The 22,294-nt window shown below is 27.0% G+C and overlaps 2 protein-coding genes across 2 annotated transcripts; one reads left to right on the top strand and one right to left on the bottom strand.

The window, feature by feature from the left end:
- The first annotated feature begins 679 nt into the window (after positions 1 to 679).
- On the top strand, positions 680 to 1,246 carry LOC130967300 (agamous-like MADS-box protein AGL29). Its single transcript, XM_057892117.1, has one exon. It carries the CDS (start codon positions 680 to 682, stop codon positions 1,244 to 1,246), a length of 567 nt encoding a protein of 188 aa, XP_057748100.1.
- Positions 1,247 to 13,825: 12,579 nt separating this feature from the next.
- On the bottom strand, positions 13,826 to 16,144 carry LOC130967458 (E3 ubiquitin-protein ligase AIRP2-like). The gene is made up of 5 exons (XM_057892316.1): positions 15,633 to 16,144; positions 15,101 to 15,263; positions 14,896 to 14,962; positions 14,516 to 14,744; positions 13,826 to 14,309 (listed from the first exon to the last, which is right to left on the bottom strand). Exons 1-5 carry the CDS (start codon positions 15,719 to 15,721, stop codon positions 14,099 to 14,101), a joined length of 759 nt encoding a protein of 252 aa, XP_057748299.1. The 5' UTR covers positions 15,722 to 16,144; the 3' UTR covers positions 13,826 to 14,098.
- Positions 16,145 to 22,294: the final 6,150 nt, after the last annotated feature.

Raw genomic sequence — 22,294 nt, forward strand, 5'->3', positions numbered from 1 at the left:
TACTAATATAAAAAATGATTCAAATTTATGTTTTTAATAATTTTTTATTTAAAAATAATTTCAAATAATGTAATTTAAATAACATTTATTTTATTATATTCTAATATTTTTTTGGTGTTTTCAAAATATTTACTATAATAAGATGAAATAATTATATTACGTGTTTATTAAAATTAACCACCAAAGTCAGTCACTAATATAAAGTATATGTTAAAATATAAATATACACTGAAAATAAATTAAATTATATATGTTAACATATATTTATATAAATATATTAGTATATTTATATATAAATATATTGGTGATTGATTTTAATGTAAGAATAATTTTTTTTAGTTAAAGTTTAGATTTTTTCGTATGAGTGATTCCAAAAAAGGAAAGCATGCCCCATCCATATTTAGTATTACTGTGCTAGCTTCACAATTTTCAAATCGAAAAAAGGTTTCTATTAATGATTTAATACCTTTCCATAAACTGAAATTTATGTCCATAAGCAAAAACAAAAAGAAATTCCAAGCAAATGAATAAAAAAATAATTAGAAAAAGTGTTAGTTTACATTATAAATGAGTGTGCTGTTCACAACAATAATAATCACATACATGCCTATCCTCGTTTTCCATACACATTCCCATCACTTTCTTCTTTCTTTAGTAATCACTGTCACCATCATCAGGCATGGGTCGCCGTAAGATCGAGATTAAGATGGTGAAAGACACCAACACAAGGCAGGTCACATTCTCCAAACGAAGAACCGGTCTTTTCAAGAAAGCCAACGAACTTTCTATTCTCTGCGGATCCGAGGTTGCTATTGTGGTCTTCTCTCCGGGAAACAAGCCTTACTCCTTCGCCCACCCCACCGTCGACGCTGTCGTCGCCAAGTTCCTCATCCAAAACCCTGAGCGGCGTGGTGGAGGCGATGATGACGAGGACAGCAGCGATGATAATGATGGTGGTGCTGATCCAGACACCTTGGACCATTTGTTCAAGGAGACTGTGGAACAGGTGCGCGTGGAGGAAAAAGTGGGCGCGGCGCGTGAAAAGGCTATCAAAGAGGTTGTTGAGGGAGGGAAGAAATGGTGTGAGATTGGTGAATTGAGTGAACTGAAAAGGAGGGTGAGGGAGCGTCTTACTATGTTGGAGACAGTTGAGTCCATGATGCTTCTTTCACATGAACCTGTGGTGATGGGAACCACTGTGGATAACCATCTTTCTAAAATCAAGAGGAGAAGATCAATGATATAATGGTAATGATTAATTCTTAATTAGTAATTAGCATCAACTATAGCTATATTTTGCCCCAAATTTCCGCCACTAGTTCCATGGGTGGAATACTGTAATTTCATCAATAAGCTCTTTATTATATTTTGCTTATCTTGAATTTCTAGTTTAATTTGTAAATGAATTAAAAGATGAGAATCTTTTTCAATTATTAGCATACATGCATGGATTATGTTTTATGTGGAATTTAATTTCAAGTATAATGCTTTTACCAAAATTTGATTATATTTTTGTGTTGTATTTTGATCAATTCTTGCTGAAATATGATGACGCGTCTTGTAATGGAATCAACAAATTGAGAATTGCACGTTTCCAAATGATTAACGTTCTGTTTTGTTGAACCATGAAAAACACATTCAGGTCTGTCTTCACTTCTCACTATTGAGTTATTAACTAAGGAAATTTATATATCTTTTTATAATTCTACTCTTTATTTTTCCTTGAAAACCACAAAAAAACTAATATACCGTAAAAAGTTATTAATCCCACTAAAAAGAGTAAATTAAATAAAAAAACTAACCATAAAATAATAAAAAATTATAATCTAAAATAATACTAAATAAAAGAATATTGAAAATAATAAAAAAATATAAATTCTATTTTTATTTAGCTTTATAAATTTTGTCATTATAATTCTTGTGTACTGTAATTTTTTTATAATATCAATTACTGATTTTACTAAAAAAAGACAAATTAAACAAAAAAAATTAACTGTAAATAATAGTAAAATCATAATTAGTAAAAAATTATATTATAAAATAATACTAAAAATAAAAGTATTGAAAATATTAAAAAAGAAATACGATGTAAAAAATATTAAAAAATATAAAATTAACATTTTTATGTATATATTTAAAATAAAATTATAAAATAATATAAAAAATTATTTAAATTTATATCTTTTAAAATAATTTTTTATTTAAAAATAAATTTAAACCATAAAATTTAAATAATATTTATTTGACTATAATTTATTTTGATATAAAAATTGTGAGACTTAAATCATATCACTCAAATAAACAATTTGACCAACCCCATCTCACAAACCATTGATAAGATACCAATCTAGTAAATAATATTTTGAGAATCCACTTAATGTATGATCGGTCAACTAAAATGGAAAATGATCAATATTTTTAAATATCTTCTTAATTATATTCTAATTAATTTCTTAAAGGTAGAGTTTTAGATTTTTTAATTAAGTTGGTAAATTTATAAATAAAAAATTAGTGGGCAGTATAAATTTGTCAAATTTACCTTTAGTATAAACATATTCTTCCTTATATTTGAATTTATAATATTTTAAAGTTATGGATTATCAAAAATTATTTTTAAGAAATAGACTTTATTACAACAAATGAAAATAATCTTTAAATTTGTAAGATGTCTTAAAATTCAGCGAATTTTAGATGATTTTAACAAAAAAATAGTACAAATCTTAACACCTAAATAATATAATAGAGGTCTTAAAACACTAATATAGAAAACTTTTATTGAGAAAATAAATTATTTTATGTATTTATTATTATTGAAATTTTCAAAATCTTATCTTTTGTATTAAAAATTTCTGCTCTTTCGTTATTAATAAGACCATATATATTGGTTAGAAAAAGAGGGAGACTTGAAAAACAACATTTTTCAGTCATGTGAATTAAATGTAAATGTATAATATGAATTTTTTTAGATTTTAAAAAATTATAATTTTTTAATTTATTTATAAACTATACATATAATTAATTATAATCACATTAATTATTTTTATTTAAATTTAAATAAAATATTTTATTTTAATTAGACCTTTAGAATTTGATAACAACCAATAGTCAAATATACATAAAATTTCACAGTTTTGGTCTCTATATACAAAAATCACCTTGTAACCTTTATCTTATTAGAAATTAGAGAGTTGCTATTACTCGATAGACTTTAGTTGAAAAAAAAAAATAAATTCTTTCAATTATAATATGCTTTCAAATATCTAACTTTTTTAATAATTTAACATGATCTTAAAATTAAAAAATTAAAAAAATTATAACATTAGAGATATCAAATAACAAAATATTGCTTAAATAAATTTTTTTTGTCTCCATGAAATATTTATTTTTTATATTTTAGTCTTTGTTATTTATTTATTTTATTAAATATTTAATACTGGTGTAACAAATTAAAAGTTGATGTGGCAAGCTAAAACACTTGTAGCATTGCAACCAGTGTCGGTCAGGAATCGCGGGTGCTGGTGGTCAAAGAAGCTAGAGTGGTGACATTTGCAACTTCTGAGGTTGACGGAGGTGGAGGTTGTTTAAGCATTCCGCTCTCCATTCCTCTTTTTTTAAGTGAATATTTTGGTGTAAAATAAACAAGTGTAATGTTTTTATTTGAGCTGGATTGAAAAAATTACCATGTGCAAATCTAAATATAAGAACCAATATGTGGAAAATGTGAACATCAAACGAGTCTACAAGGTGGCCAAATTAAAAACATCAACATGATTCAGGACCTCCATGAATGGAGCTATTGATAGAAGCTTCATGAATAATTTGCCATGAATCAAATAAGAATAAGAAATAAGAAAAAGATAAAACGACTTAACTTTTTTATTTATTAAAATGAGACTTTAATAATAAAAAATAGATACAAACTAACAAATTATTTTTTATTATTTTTTATATCATCTATTTTTTGATGATATACTATTAATAAAAATATTATATTAATAATATTTTTATAATTAAGTAGAGATACAGTACTCAAGAAGTACTCTTTGTATATTTATTATTAGGATAGAAAATTATATTCTAATTTATTATGATCGTAAATTATGCCTTTTAAAATAAAAAATGTTTGATATAATTTCATATCAAAAGATGTATAACACGTATTCGTGACTGATGAAAAGCAGGTGGGTATCCAATTCGACTCCATCCGGTCAGGTAGAGTTATCAACCCGATTCCCAGCAGATAGATAGGGAATGGGTAGGGTTCTTGTGCGGGTCAGATAGGGTGTGGGTTGAGCCTCAACTGTACCTGACTAACTCACACCCTATATATTTATATAAAAATATGTTTCAAATAGATGTTGAACTAAAGACCTTTCATTAAATGTAAAAGATCATTAGCCACTAAAAGAAGATCATTAATTAATAATTTAATATTTTTTTTAGATAAAAGTCCGTTATATTTTAAATTATCATAAAGTTATATAATAATGTATTTTTTTTGTAACCCGCGAGTAAGATCGAGTACCCGTAAGTTAAGAACGAGTTAGAATTGAGATATTTTCAACCCGCAGATAAAATTAGGGTTGACTCCAAATCCTATCATACTCTACTGTTTGCCACTCCTAAATTGGAGGTGTCTTTGGTAACACAATTTTTTATAAAATTTAATTACTCTATAAATCCTTATAATTTTATCAAATTTTTAGTTAAAATCTTATATTTTTTGTAATGGAGTCTTTATATCATAAATTTTTTTTTTAATTTAACCTATACCATAAAAACACATTTAAAATAATAAAATATTTTATTAGAAAAACGAATATTTTTATTATTAAAATAAAACATCTAATTAAAATAAAACATCTAATTAAATAAATCTATATATTTCTAAAATACTAAAAGAAGCATTTGTATTATGTCCCAAGGTCAGAGTCCTAACCCTAGTTCTTCCTGTCTAGCTGCGTTTTTAGTGCTCATTGTCCGTTGCGTTCTCATGTCGTAGTCAGTGCACGTCGTCCCTCCCGTCGTGCGCCATTGCCATCATTGCTCACCTGCTTCCTCCATGGGTCGTCCGCCATCGCATGGTAGAGCGAAATTCTTAACTAAGTAATGTAACCTATGCCTGTTTGAGTATCACTGAAAATAATCAATTTCATATGTGGTTTAGTTAGGGGCGGATAGCAATCGGAATCAATTAACTTTAGGATTCTTTGAGATAGGCCTTTTGAAGGGACTCTACAATCTCATTGATTGTTCCTCAAGCAGCATTTCACATTTTCTTCTTACCTTTTTTATTTTTAACAAGGCTACAATGGATTGAAAATTTATGTTTGCGATTTTGGATTATAATATGTTATTCTGTATATGATTAATTGACTATATGAACCCATCCATGCAGGTAAGTTTCCAACATTAGTGACATATCAGGAATCCGTAGAGTCAAAAGTCAATGAAACAAAAGCAATGGTGAAGTTTCAACTTAAGAAAGTTCTTTGCATGGTTATTGCTGTTGGAAATTGCTCAATGGAGGAGAAACAAATATTCCAGAATGTACAACTCAATGTCAATTTCCTTGTTTCATTATTGACGAAAAACAGGTAAAATGTAAATTTGACTGTTCAAGACCTTATATCAGTGTCACTGTATCAATATTAAGGTTCTCAATATTGGAACATTAAGTTTGGGAGTCCTTTGGATTTTTGGTTTAAGTATACAAAATTTTGGGTCTTATTTAAAACTGTTTATTCCGTCCAAGATAAGATATAGGCAAGCTAATTAATCTCAGCGTGAGATGTGTTTATTTCATGATGTCAATATATTCTATTTGTATTAACAAGCATGAATATATTTGAAAATGTTCTATTACTGCCAGTTGATGTGTTCATAAAAAGGCTTAGGCAACTACACATATTTTAAGTGATGTCTTTTGTAGTCAAATGCTGGCAGCATGATGTTGAATAGGCACTAATTTAGTTTGGCCAATAGGATGCCTCTCATTGTTAAGCAGAGAAACATTTTCAACTACTCTTATTTTGATTTGAAAAGGAATGCTCGCTGCTTTTGCTTCATGTTATTTTATTTTTTTAATTTATTGTTAATCGTCTTTTCATTTATGTTCTGTTTGTTGTAACACGTGAGATGCTTGTACCTCAAGAGTACAATGAGGAGTGCAATCAGCATATTTTAGATTATTTAGATTTGGTAGTTTATATTGGCTAACCCTCATGAGTTGTGGACATGTTAGCAGGATGTTATGAAAATTATGGTTATGGACAGGACCCTGATATGTATGAAAGCTATCCAGGGTATGCAAATTACCAACCTCCTCAGCATTAGCAGCAACAAATTGGATATAGTTAAGAAGCCAAACCCGACTTCTATTTTTCTATTACCATTCTTCTTATTTTCGGTTCCTTCTATGTTCATGAAAAACTAGTCAACTCTATTTCCTTTTTTATTTTTCCTTCTTTTTTCTTTTAGTTAGTTATCAACTGTCGTTATATTAAGATTTACATTTGTTGTAAACCTTTTGTATCAAATCATGCTTGCGGAGTACTTTATTGATGTTCATATATTTGATGGATTGGTCCATTAAATATGTATTTCTAATTAAAATTTGTTTTTTTGCAAGTTACATTATTATGGATTTGTTGAATGTAGTAGATTGTTATTTTTTTTCATCTTTTCACCTTTTAATTATATTTATCATTACAATCTTTTATTGTATTGTCATATTGTCATGTCTTTTATCTCTTTCGATTAATTTATGTTAAATTATTTAAAAAGAATTTTGTGTAAATGTTCGTAGATCTGAGAAAAGAATGCAGATTAGAATAGGTAGGGGCAGAAAAAGAAATTGAGAAAGGATTATTGCTGCATCTTCTCACCGAACAACAACCTCTGCTGCTACATCTTTACAATCACGTACTCCCCACTACACTGTTGCTGCATCTTCATAATCACTATCCACTAGTGCTACAGATTGTGAGGTTCTTATCATAGCACCTCTTGAATCTTCACAAGTTGTATAAGAGGAAAATAGAAAAGAGTAGAAGAGATATGAAAAAAGAGAAATCTCAAAAAAGATATGAATCTATTATAGGTGGAAAATAAGTATATATAAAAAATATAGAAAATTAATTAAAAATTTAGTAAAATTATAGATATCTACAAAGTAATTAAACTTTCTCACAATACACAAGAGACCTATGATGACATTTTGCAGACGGCGAAAAACGAGAAAAACAATAGGCGTCTCGGAGTCAGTGCTTAACCATTTACAATTAGTAACCCGTGACTAGCGAAAAAGGAAAAACCAAAGGCAGACACCCCTTCATGCATACTATTATATTAATGTTATTACTAATGATAATATTAATATTATTACAATAATTATCTCAGTACGTATATATCTTAAATATTAATATTTGTAGGTAATATGTATAATTTTTTTAATGACGGCGCAACATTTTTTTATTTTTTATTACTAATAATTGTTACAATAATGTTCCACATCCATATAAAATACCTATCCAAGTCATCCAAACATTTTTCGTTAATGTGCCTCCCTCTCTCCCAAGATACGTGAAATATACCGTGTCCCTCTCTCTTTCCTATCAACGTAACAGATAAACCTCTTCTTCAACGTAAACATTCTTCTTCCTCTTCTCTTCTTCAACGTTAACGGTTTGCATTATAATTTTCGGATATGCAATTTCTGCTGCTCGTCGTTCTTTTTTTTCTTTTCTTCTGCTCGTTGTTGTTCTCTGCTGCTCATCCTTCTTCTTCCTATTCTTTTTCATTTTCTTTTTCGATTTTGTGGATTTATCTTTTTCGTTTTTAGATTTCAATATTCTATCAACATAATGAATGATTCAACTTCAAATCAGTTGAATGAGACATTTTGGATTATTCTTCTGAAACGAATCAAGTGGACATGGTTTGAATTCTTTTTAATCGAATTGAATAGAATGCAATTGTTAAATTGAATTGAATTGAATTGAATTGAATGTACGCATATGTTCTGAATTGAATTGATAATCTCTCAATTGTAGACACAGGTGTTTTGAACTTATATAATGAAAAATGTTTCGTTCATTCAGTATTATACAATTGTTTCATCATAATAATGTGTTCGGTTCATTCTGCAAAAAGCTGTTTGAATTTGATTTTATATAATGAATAATATTCCACTCATTTAGTACTATACAATTGTTTCACCATGATAACGTGTTCGGTTCATTATGTAGAAAGCTGTTTGAATTTGATTTTATATAATGGATAATGCTCTATTCATTTAGTACTATACAATTATTTCACCATAATGACGTGTTCGGTTCATTATGCAGAAAACTGTTTATTGCAAATATATATCTTTTCTCCCAAGTCTCCATTATAAGTGATCCACTAGTTTATTGCAAATAATCTCTGTTATATGCACACAAGAAGCAAGTGTGTCAAAGTAATTAGTTTTTATGAGTTGTGCCACGTTATTCTCATTGAATTTTGTTGTGTTGCTATTCTTTTTCAAGCTTCCCAATAAGTAAAATGCTTTAACATCTCCAGATGAAATTTTGAAGGCCCAGTCTTTTGTATTAGATTCATAAATTTATTTCTCTCAAAGTCCAACCAAGCACGCTTTTAGATTATTTTTTGAATCGAATTGAATGGAATGCAATTGCTAAATTGAATTGAATTGAATTGAATGTACACAGGTATTTTGAATTGAATTGAATTGATAATCTCTAAATGGTAGACACAGGTGTTTTGAATTTGATTTTATATACTGGATAATGTTTTGTTCATTTAGTACTATACAGTTGATTCACCTTAATAACGTCTTCGGTTTATTATGCAGAAAGCTGTTTTGAATTTGATTTTATATAATGGATAATGTTCCGTTCATTTAGTACTATATAGTTGATTCACCTTAATAATGTGTTCGGTTCATTATGCAGAAAGCTGTTTTGAAATTGAATACTAATAGAAACATTTTTTAATAGTGATATATGCACTTTTTCGGTCCATCCAGTGTATTAATTTCGGTTCATTTGGATTTTTTGGGCTATTAATGTTTAATAAATACTCTGATTTTTATTCACTGTGAACCTGAAACAAAACAGCAGCCAGACAGTTCCAATAAATATATACATTAACATCTCAGACCGACAAGACAAGAACTAATCCATCTTAAATCAGATATATACATTAACATTAGATTTTCAATAATATTTACATTAATATTCACATATATACATTCAAAGAAGTTGTGTTTGCTTTTTTAAACGAGTTAAACAAAATAATGTTAATTACAACCAGTCAAACAAAGTATAAGCTTACTATCTAAATCCTGATATGACAATTTACAATAACAGCCAGAGAGGGTAGTAAATGGCTTCGGGAGTCTTATTGTTTCAGATGCTTGAATCACTTGGTTTCTTATTTTGTACATATGCTTACGTTATAGCGCGGCTTCTCCTTCTTTGTCACAATTGTCTTCTTCATTTTTGCTGTAAGGATAAAAAAATTTGGTCAATAATTCACTTAATATACTAACAAGCACAAGCATGCACATTTTAATCAAGTGAATCAAAATGAGCAACTCCACTGAATCGAACAACATTCATGTGCTGAATAAAACGTGATAAACATTCATTCATCAAGAAAAATATTTATGCATGCATAAGAACTCAACTGAACACACTAACAATCAAATGAATCAAAATGAGCAACTCCACTGAACCGAACAATATTCATGTGCTGAACAAAACGTGACAAACATTCAATCATAAAGAAAAATATTTCTACATGCACAAGGACTCAACTGAACACACTAACAATCAAGTGAATCAAAATGAGCAACTCTACTAAACCGAACAACATTCACGTATTGAATAAAACATGATAAACATTCAATCATCATGAAAAATATTTCTGCATGCACAAGGACTCAAATGAACACACTAACAATCAAGTGAATCAAAATGAGCAACTCCACTGAACCGAACAACATTCATGTGCTTAATAAAACATGATAAACATTTAATCATCAAGAAAAACTTTTCTGCATGCACAATGACTCAACTAAATACACTAACAATCAAGTGAATCAAAATGACCAACACCAATGAACCGATCAATATATCACAGAAAGAAAATAACAATACATTTTTTATTCGTATGCCCTAGTTACGCAATAAAAATGGATTTAGAATAAGCCCATCTACTAAACGAAGCAACTCAATCCACTAAACATTAAATCGAACTAGGTGAAACGCGAGTTTTGAGAGAAATTAAATGAACATAATAACGACAATTTTTCTCATACCTTGCGGAGTCTCTGTTCTTGTTTTTGTTTATTTTTTCTTCTTCCTTTTGAAAGCTTGACGCAATTCTGGAGTAGGAACAATTTCTGCACAGAACATGATGGAGATTTGAGAGATTTTGAGAGAGATTTGAACTTCTCCAGTAGCGGTTTTGAGGTTCAAAAAGAAACGTTGTTTCATAATGAAGGCGTGAATAAATGTTAAACATTTTGAGGGTTTGGGTGCGTGAATACATGCTCATTTAATAGAATTGGATTTTCTTTTTGTGTTAGACCAACTTGAATAGACTTGGATAGAAAATTACGTAAATGTATAGCATGACCATAATTGTTATCTAATCTAACATTATATGTGTAATAATGTGAATATTATATATTATTATTAACTTTTAAAAATATGACATCTATATTAATATAATGAATATTAAATATTATTTTATATGCTAAAATAATATTATGTATTAATATTCATATTTTTATTATAATAAATTATTACCAAATGTCAAAATGATTATACGTATTAACATTAAAGTATAAATATACTATTAATAAATATAGTAGTATAATAACATGAAAAAGGAAAACTCTTCTTGCTAAAAGTAACTCTAATAGTTTGGTTTTCATTACATTTTTCTTGACACAAAGGGGAACTAACTGTTGGAGAGAAAGAAATGAGAATCTCCATACAATTTTTTAGAGGAGAGAGTTCTTTTGAATAACGACTAACAATATCCAATAATAACTTCTTATGTGACAAATTATTTTTAAAATAAATAATGATATAAAATTATAATTAATTAAATAATTATATTAAATAATTAAATTATAATTAATTTATTAATAATTATAATAAATTAATATAATTATTTATTAATTATTTATGATTTTATTATTTAATTAGTTATTATAAAATAAATATTTATATAAAATCATAATTAATTAAATAATTATATTAAATAACTAAATCATAATTAATTAATAAATAATTATAATAATTTATTATATTAAATAATTATATATCTATTTATATTAATTATTTAGTAATTAGTTATATTAAATTATAATTAATTAAATTTATTTACATAAAAGATAAATATAGTTTTTAAATATTATAAAATAATTTTTGGTTGAATTATTTATTTTTATTTGTAAAATTTTAAATACTAACCAAATTTAAATTATTTATTTTAATATTTTTTAATATTAAATTATTTTTGAATTTATACATTTTATCAATATTATTGTAAAAAAATACTAACTATATTCATTTTAATTACTTTAATTAATTTTGTAAAATTAGTTGTTGCAAAATTAACCGTTGAAAACTAGCCGTTACTATATTACTGTTATTATTAATAAATTTATATTTTATTACTCTATACACTTCTATCCTCACACTTTCTTCTATTCTTCTTCATTTTTTTTCAAGTTTACGAAATCAAAGTTCTGCTGATATTATTTTTTGGTTGAAAAAATGGATCTAAACCAATTCAACTCTTTTTTCAATTACTTACAAAACTTTTCTCAAACTCCAAATACCCAACCATCTCAAAACTCAAACTCTTAAATTCTAAATCAAAACTTCACACTACTAAATACATTTTAAAATCCAAATTCACAAAATCTTCATAATTTCAATTTTCAAGCTCCTTTAATAATCACTTTCTTATATTCCAACTACAAAATCAAAATTCATAACACACCACATTTTCTATTTTCATCCATATTTAACTCCTCTATCGGAAATGTTACTCCAACATTCTTCCCGTTTTTAACTCAATGCAGTTCATCGAGACATAACTCATCTGGTGTTGGTGAGTGGTAACTCTTCTAACCCATCCTCTCAGAGTCCAGTACAGTCTAGTCCAAATTCGCAATATTCAGATTTTGTCAATTCTCGTTGATTAGATGCTATCGACCTTAATGATGATGACATTAAAAATTGGAGGCAAGATAGTATTCAACACAAATATTGGGAAGAGAATGAGATGTTGATCAGTGTATGGTTGAATGTTTCAACTGACCCTATAGTTGATACCGATCAAAAGGGCAAAATATTTTGGAGTTGAATTCACAACTCCTACTGTGTAAAATTTTGCACCGACATGACAAGAAAGTAGTTGCATGTAAAAAACGATGATATAAGATGAACAAGACAGTTACACAATTTGCTAATTGCCACGATCAAATTAGTCAAAACATAAGGAATGGTTCGAATACTCATGATATAAAGAAGTTAACTTATAAACTTTATTCTACAAATTATAATAAAAAATTTACTTTTGAAAGATATTGAAATATGTTTCATTTGAAGCAAAAATAAAAAAATCAACTACCTACATAAAATAAAAACTCAAAGAGAACCAAAATCGTTGCAACTGGAACAAACTCGTCATCATTTAATTTAGAAAAAACCAAAAATACTCTTCTCGCTTTGAGCGAGGTGCTTTTCGAGGATGTTAAAAAAAATTTAAAAGGCTTTCTCACCCACTGCAAGAAGGGGTAACCTATCACTCCAAAGTTCAGCACCACACATTTCAGTATTCGAGAATAACACAAAAACCATATCCCCCGAGTTTTTTTTTTTTTTTTGGTCGGTGGATTGGACAACCCCCAATCCTAGGTACTCCAATGGATTAGACAACTCCCAATTCTAGGTACACAACACACTCACACACTCCTCACATATTTTTACAATTTTTCTCAATTGCATTTTCTAGAATTTGAACCCTAGACCTTGAGGTGGGGAGGGGGGAGAAATGCCACTAGAGCCAAGGCTCATTGGCATATCCCCCGAGTTCAAACTTCAAACCATGTCTTCAACTTTGTCATACTCATTTGACATGGGTTGGGCCACAAAGTGGACCTTTCCCCCCACTCAAAGCAGATCCCATGAATGGAGTTGGACATGGCTATACAGACCTGAATGCAATTTTAAAGCTACATAAATATGACCACAAAAAAAAAGTTACATAAATACTCCAAAAAAAAAGGTTACATAAATACTCTACCAAAAAAAAAGTGACATAAATAAAATATCATTGCATGTAGGGAAAGGATTATTATATAAATATATTAGTAGTTTAGTAGTCGTATTTTCAAATGACCTCAAATGAGATCTAACTAATTTATTTACCCTTAATATTGTTTACATTTTTTAAATACATAATAATATATAATTTTTTTAATATTAATTGTTTTCATAGATAAGGCCAGTCATTAGTTTGAATTAGCTTTTTCGCTAACGTGCCATCTTTTTTAAAGCTTATTATCAAAATACCACTCTTTTAAAACTAATTATCTAAATACCACTATTTTGCTAAGATGATAACTGATTTGTTATTTTATTTTTAACTACAATTAATTATAATAATATAAAAAAAGTGGCACATAGGTAATTAGATTCAAAAGAATGATATTTTAGGATTAAGTTTCGGAAAAAATAGTTCATTGGTTAAAAAGCCGTCTGAATCAAATTGTGCACATTAGCCAGTACTAAAATAGCATACAAATATACAACTTTAGTGCAAATAGCACAAACAATTTATTTGTAATAATAGTAACTCTACAATGGAGATATATCAATATCATCACAGGCAAGAGTGGTTTCCTCAGGGGTGAAATTCCAGAAATTGATCTCAGCAAAAGCTGTTTCTGAAATGAACATGATCATTAATATTTCTTACCAGACTCTATTCACATTTGCACTCCGGAATGTCCTATCTGTACAATTTTTCTTCTTCTTTTTTTTCCCTTTGCTGTTTTTCTTTTGAATCAAATTAAGTATTCATAATACATTAAAAATAGTGCATCAGGGTAATCTTTAGGTAGGCTATTGATATAAAGATGGAAGCGCAGCAAGTCCTCTTTTGAAACAGTTTCAGCATCAACAACATCCTCATTGCAGGTCAGAACCCATAGATCCTCAGAGTTAACTCTCCTTAAGCTGCCGCGGCAAAACGGGCATGACTCGGACCGTGTGTTCCTGCAGGTTGGGAAGCTCAGCATCCCCGTTACAAATGACAAAGACAAACCAAATTGTGCACATAATCTGTTAAGCAAGGTTATCAGACTCGAGAATTCAGCAAACTTGTAGAGTTCAAGTTTAGGTAAATGCGAATCCTAAAACTCTACGAGTTAACTCGAGAATTTGATAACCTTGCTGTTAAGGGTGAATAACCGAGTTATTACCACTTGCGGTAGCATTTGATACACATGGCATGACAGCAATTAGGCAAAACCATTTTGGTGCATGGCTCTAAGCAAATTCCACATTCATCTTCTCTTTCCAAATCAACATTGATCAGTTCCCTATCACCTTCAATCATCTTGTTGCCATTGTTGCAAGAGTGTCCTTCCTTACAAATCTCCAAGTTATCCAAGCTTCCATGGAGCCGCTGGAGAGACGGCAGAATAACGGCTAAAGTTCAATTTCCAACCACAAAAAAGATCAATAAGAAATAGTTAATAAAGGCAGCCATACACTTTTTTTATTTTTTTCTCTTTTGGTGGGTGAAATGAATAAATAAAAGAGAAAAAGGTACTTTTTTGCAAGTCAAAGGTTCACGCACCATAAAAGTCTCTTATGGTTGCCTTCCTTGCATGAGAAGTTATGCTTGATCTACCATCATTATGAACCTTTGGTACAGTAAAAGAAAAAAGCACCACCAATAACAACAGCAGGAAAACACATGTATCAATTATTAGCATTTGACAGACACATACCAAAACAAAAGATAAAGATAAAAGTTCTAAAGAAAATTTCAAGGAACTCACTTTGTACACAAGTATGTGGAACAAGTTGAGATAACTGTGTAGAAAGCATGTGCAAGAACAATCCATCCATTGCAAGAACAACAGAAGGAGAGGAGCCAAGTGATTGTAAACCAATTTCATTTGGAGAAGAGTCCCACCTTTGGCTCTTGGAATTGCAGCAGCCCTATATATATAGAGAGAGAAGGCACAGAACCACACAACTGAAATTCAGTAAAAGGGGCACAACACAAATAACCATAACCCCCCAAGAGCCACCAACTGTTTATTCCTTAATTAGATAGTCACCGAATTCATACTTAATTAACAAACAAGAAAACAAGTGGATTCTTATCAAGTGAGGATGATGATGATGATGATGATGATGATGATGATGATGATGATGATTCATTTTATTTTCCAAATCCTTTGATAAAAGCAAGAAATTCTATCGCTACAAACAAAACCCACTTTTAATTTGTCTCAAAACAAGCAAAAAGAGTAATCTAGCAATGAAAAAGAAAGAAACTTTAGAGGAAATGAAAGAGAAACTCACAAAGCATTGGCGTGCTGTATATCAGCCTCAAGCAGTTTGAGGGAATCCTGGTAAGGCAACCGAGAAAGCTGGTACGGCACCACTTCCATCCTTGGACAAAAAGCTGAAAAAGGGTTCACAGAGAAGTCCAAATTGGAATTCTTCACTTCGTTCTTCTCTCTCTCCAACCCTCAAAAAAGCAGTTTTTTTTTTTTTGTTTCCCTCCCTCTTTTCTTTTTATCTGCTTTTTGTGAGCCGTTGATTGTGAACTTCTGAGTATCGTGAGGGCCACTGATGGGAGATGAGGTAAAGAGAAGAACTTTGGTCGGTATTCAAGCTTGGGTGGTGGTGGTGATGATGGTGATGGTGGTGGTTCTTCTTTGAAAGAGTTTATGCGGTGGTGGGGTGGGTGAGAGAGAAGAGTGAAAGAAAGGAATAATGATGTGACAATAAGGAATGAAATGTGTTGTGTTGTGTTGTGTTGTGTTGTGTTGCGTTTCGTTCTTTCCTAAAGAGAGGGAGAGAGTGTATGAGTATATGTCATGTGTTATTGTGTATGTCTCTATATGACTATGCTCTTATGTGGATTGTGGAATGATGACTCATGAGGATGGTGATGATGACACACACATATCAACTTGCCCTTCATTCATTAAGCAAACTATTACTATTTTCCTAAACCTCACCAATATTAAGCCATTAGTGATTAATTTGAGATATCGTATTTAATTTTTAGCTTTTTACTAGGGCGAGACTCGCGCTGTCCATGGAATGATAAATTAATAATAATATAAAATATATTTTAATAAATATTGTATTTTTTAAAAATTAATTAAAAAATATATAAATTAATATTAAATTTAGTGCGTTTTTTATTTAAATATTTTATAATGTAAAAGTTTTTTATGTTAAAATTGTATAAAATTATATTTTTTTATTATTTTTATTTTTATCTTTATTTTAGTTGACGAATTTTATCTTCTTATTAGTGTTTATTTTTTTATTTTCATTGTTGTTGGAGTTGTTTTTTTTTTCTGTCATATAATTTTGTGAATACATATTTTTTTGAATTGTTGATTGGTATCTATTTTTTATTGTCTATTTTATTCTATTTTTATATATATGTTTTTCATTTTTTTTAAATAAAATAGTTTAAAATAATAAAGTGGAGCAATAAAATACAAAATACAACGTACAAATAATAGTTTTAAAAATCAAAAAACAAGAAACTCAACCCATAATTATTTTCGGCATTGCTAACAATAAACATTGAGTTGAACACCATTTCATTCTGTGTAACTCATACACAACCTTTCAATAACATCCGTTACTCTTGCTTCTTGACTCTCAAATATTCTGTTATTTCTTTTTATTAGGGTGAAAATAGGCTAGGCCAGGCTTTGTTCTTAACAAGTTTGGGTCTGGCGAGCAAAGCCTGGCCTGTCATGTAGTTAATTGACTTGAGCCTAACCTTACTAGGTCTGGCCTATTATTCAACCTGGCCTAGTCTGAAACCTGTTAAAAGGTCTGATATTTTTTTTATAAAAATAAAAATATTATTTAAAAAATACAAAAATATTTAAAATAAAATATAATAAATTTAAAATATCTCATAATTTTGTTAATAATAAAAAATTATTTATATATTTATTTATGTTTTAACATGTCCAGACAAGCCTGATAAGCCAATAAAACTAATTAGTGAGTATGGATCTGACATATTAATATATTAATGCTTTTAAAAGAGTTTGAGTCTGTGCCTCTTTTATAACAGATCAGATCAGGCCAGACCAAATACACACTAGACTACAAGCCCCTGATAGGCCGTCTAACCTTTTTTCACCCTTACTTTTGATCCATGTATGTTAGATAATAGAAAAAAAAATTCAATTAACCACCTTTTTTTTTCTTTCTTGCAGGCACTCCTGACCAACTCTCAAAATGTTGCTTAAATATTCTTTGTCGAAATATGTATCTTGAATTTATTAGTTTTTCTTTAATCTCTTGAGTGGTATATCATATAGGTCTAATAATATTAGTGTTGGTGAAATTGGTTTCTATAATCAATGAACAATATAAATGATATTTTGAATAATTAAAATTTTTGTAGTATTATTTGTTTTATTTGTTTTAATAGGAGTTGAGTTTTAGTATTTATTGTTGGGACAAATATTTTAATAACAGTATATTATTGACTATCTTCTTTAAAGTTAAAATCATTTACTTTGACTTTAAATATAAGTGTCAGATTGTATAAATTTTTCAAACTTTTTTACCGATATAAAATAAAGAAGATTTAAAATTATTAGAATTCCCTAAATCAATTTTTGGTACATGAATATCATTTTCTTATTATTATATAAATCATTTCAGAGTTTTGTTGTTAGAGTTACTAGCAAAACTTCGCAAGTTGAGACGATTTATGTTTGAATTTGATAATCCAAAAACATGTAAATCGTCCTAAGGTATTGTGTTTTGGTAAATGACTATAAATTGTCGAAGGGTGAGAGAGTAACGGATAAAAGTTGAAAACGCAGACCCTAGGACAATTTATGTATGTCTTACTCTAATCTTCAAAACTTGGGACGATTTATGTTTTAAATAACCATCAAGACCTGGAGGCGATATATGTGTGACACAAAGCTATCTCTTCCAAAACTCTAACTTCATGACAATGTATACCATACTCGTTTATTTATAAATTTATTGACATCATAAATCATTCCAAAATCATGAGGTTTGTCACACGCACATTAATTGTCTCATGGTCTTGATGGTTATTTAAGGAATAAATCATTTTAGATTGTTGAGAGTTAGAGTAAGGCATAAATTCTCTCACAGTTTTATGTTTTCAATTTTTACACGTTACTCTATCCACCAAAATATAGTTATCTATCAAAACACAGTATTTTAGGATGATTTATATACTTTTAAATTACCAAGTTCAAACTTAAATCGTCTCAATCTACGATGTTTTAATAATTAACTTAAACTATAAAGTCTTGGAATAAATTATATAATAATAAGAAAAGGATATTCGCGTAGTAGAAATTGATTTAGAGGATTCTGGTAATTTTGAATCCTCCTTATTTTATATAAGTAAAAAGGCTAATTTTTAAATTAGGATAATACTTTATTGTCATTTTGTCTTGGAATATCATTAAATTTAAGACACTTGTATCTAATAATTTTTTTACTTTTCTATCAAATAGCACAAAAAATACTGTAAAGATCTTTAATTTAATTTTGAAGCCGTAATAATTATTGAGTTAGTAATTTATAATTTGATAAAAAAATTTATGATAAGTATAATTTGATGAAATTTTTTTATAATTTGTATTTGTAATAATTTTTTATGTTGTAGCACAAACTTTATTTTTTATATCTTTTGTGAAATTTTTTTAATATTTATTTGTTCTTCTTCTTTTAGTGCATACAGTTTTTTAATGACATTTATAATAATAAAAATAAAATTTTTTAGAATATTTATTATGTGTATGTGTATATATTGAATACATTATTTTTAATAAAAATAATTTAAATAACATAAAATAAAAATATATGTTAATATTTTTTTAGCACACTCTATCAAACAATATTTCAAGTGATACAAACTCAAAATAGTGTTAAAAAATAATCAAAACTAATTCTTTGATTTTATTCTCAATTATTGTGAATAAAAAAAATACTTTTATTATACTCTTAATTGGTTTATAAAAATTATTTGCATATTTTATTTTTAAAATTTTATGATATAGACTCTTTTTTTTTAAGAAATGTTTGAATTTGTTCATCATATTTTTCTTACAATTATATGAAAAGGTGTTTCTTGTGATATTAGTAAATTATAGTTAAAAATGAGTAAAAAAAAATGTTAACATTTAATTTTTGTATCATATTTTTTTTAAGAGTTATATGAAGAGGTATTTCCTCTGGTGTTAGTAAATCATAGTTAAAAATTTATGAATAAAATTGTTAACAGTTAATTTGTTTAGTTATTACAAAAGCAACAACCAATAACATATTGAAACAAATATAATTATAAAGATCTTAAAAAATAATTATATGTAAAATATTACAAAATAATAAAAAAGATAGATATAAATAATAAAAGTAATAAGATTTTTTTTTGTAAATTTATTTTAAAAATGTAATAAATATTTTTATTTTGTACCTAATCATCTAATAGACTTATTTTAAGTAAATAGACTTCTTTTTATTTATTAGTGTAAATATTTTTCATAGACGAATTATGAATTTGTGAAATAAAATAATAGTAGTAAAAGTCTTATATATGATATATAAGTAGGTCAAATAGTAAAATTTGAATATTTTATAACTTAAAATTTGATATGATAATATTATTATGATGACATTTTTAATATAAATATTTATTATATTTAATTAGTGTTTTATGTTTCTATTGAATAATAATATGTAATAATTTACTTAATTATGGGAGTTGTGATTTTAATTTTTTAAAAAATATTTTATTAAAAATTAATTAGTTAATTTTTAAATTTTGTCAAATTATTAAAATTGATAATATGGTATATATTATAAAAAAAGACATGGCTTAAATTCAATATAAAAAAATAGTATCAACTTTATATAATAAAAATAAATAAATAAATAGATAGATTCTTCTATTAAAATATCTTTTGAGAAGAATTTTTATTTTGATATATATTAGAAACAAGAAATTTTGCCAAAATGTTGTTGCGAGTGTTACACTCTACCTTTGAATGAAAAAAAAAAAACCACACTATTTTAGGCTCAATAATCATGATACATATACATTAAAATTAATTATTAATATAAAATAAAATTAACATATAAAATATATATTAAAAATAAATTAAATAATATATATTTATATATAAATATATAATAATTAATTTTAATAATTAATTTAATGTATAAATAATATTTTTATTTTAAGTGATTAATCATAACTTTTTAGCAATATTTTTAGATTTAAGAGTTTTACGAACTTATATCCTAAGAATATATGTTAAATATATATATAAAAAATATTTTGTAAAAATTATTGTAAAATTAATTTTTTTACATTTTTAATGTATTAAATGCATACAAAATATTAAAAAGTTTTTATTATTATATTTTAAATATATTTTTAAAATATAAATTAGTTAAATTCTAAATTTAATACCACTTAACATCACGTGGGTATTGGAATTGAAAGTAATTTAAATTTATACGTTTTAAAATAATTGTCGTTTGACTTTTTAATATATTAAAATTAGAATAAAATATATTTTTTGTCTTTAAAATTTAACAAAAAATTCAAAAAATATCCGTAATAGCTAATTTTTTGTCTTTGAAGTTTGACTTTTTTATTTTATTTTAATTTTGTTCTAAAAATTTTTATTTGCATTAAATATATCCCTAACAGGTAATTTTTAAAAAATTTAAGACTGATTCAACAATAATTTCATAAGAACAACCTCTTTACAATCAATACAAACAAATCAAGCATAATTTTTATGTAATATTGTTAGATTGGTCTTAAATTTTTTAAAAATTTAGCCGTCGACGATATATTTGATGCAAATTGAAAATTTTTGGGATAAAATTGAAGCAAAATAAAATTTAAAAGTATTTTTAAAATTTTTGCTAAATTTTAAGGACAAAAAAATATACTTTATCTTTAAAATTAATATATTTATATATAAGTATATTAATTTTTTATGTATTAAATAAGTATAAAACAACCATTATTTTGTAAAATAAAAAGAGTATTTATATTTGTGTTTTCCAATAATTGATGAATTCCACTTTTTTTATTTTTTTTGGTATCTTCTTCTACAATGATAAACGAGACTCAATTCGTTGTTCTAGAAGAAAAAGGTAACTAAGAAATCATTTGTCTTTAAATAGTATCCACTTGTTTCTTGATTATATATTATGGCTGTTTTCGTTACAATTGTTTTTTGTCCTTATTGCTTTCTCTCTCTCTCTCCTCTCATCATTATGCGCCTGTTGCTAAGATGACTAATTAGGTTTCCATGGAAACACAAGGTATTAGTAGGTTTGCTCATTATCAACCGCCAATACTCGCCTTTTTCTTTTCAAAAAAATTCTCCTTGTATTATTATATTGTAATATACTAATATATTCTTCCCATCAATTCAACCGAATAATTTTCTCATATACAATGTATAATGAATGCCATTTGACTTTATCAATAATGTTTCAGAATCATGCCTTAAAAATAACGTGTTAATGTCTTTATCCCAATTATAAAAAAAACATTACAAATATAAATGTAATTCACCCTATTAAAATAAATAAAAATTAATATTACATAAATATCTTAAATTAAAATTATTTATATATTTTATCTTGAACAATTTATATAAATCGAATAAATTAAATTTATATAAATTAAATCAATTAAATTTAAATTATTAAAATACATGATAATTATATATAAATCAAATTAATTAAATTTAATTTAGTAAGGTGTCAAATTACATTCGAATTAAAGCTTGATAAATCCAAGCAAATACATTCGATTTATCATGTGATGTGATAGCATAATTGTAAAGATAAATAGAAACAAATACTTTCAATTTAGCATGTGATATGTGATGTAGTATATTTGTGAATGTCAATAAAATGACTTTTTACAAATTTCAACTGCGCTAATTTGATTCACT

Source organism: Arachis stenosperma, chromosome 3, assembly GCF_014773155.1.
Source record: "Arachis stenosperma cultivar V10309 chromosome 3, arast.V10309.gnm1.PFL2, whole genome shotgun sequence".
Lineage (NCBI taxonomy): Eukaryota > Viridiplantae > Streptophyta > Magnoliopsida > Fabales > Fabaceae > Arachis > Arachis stenosperma.

Coding starts and splice junctions, on each gene's coding strand:
- LOC130967300 (XM_057892117.1), top strand. CDS start 680: ATGGGTCGCCGTAAGATCGAGATTAAGATGGTGAAAGACACCAACACA.
- LOC130967458 (XM_057892316.1), bottom strand. CDS start 15,721: ATGGAAGTGGTGCCGTACCAGCTTTCTCGGTTGCCTTACCAGGATTCC. Junction 14,745..14,895: donor AACCATAAGAGACTTTTATG/GTGCGTGAACCT, acceptor ATTGAACTTTAG/CCGTTATTCTGCCGTCTCTC. Junction 14,310..14,515: donor ATCAAATGCTACCGCAAGTG/GTAATAACTCGG, acceptor CCCAACCTGCAG/GAACACACGGTCCGAGTCAT.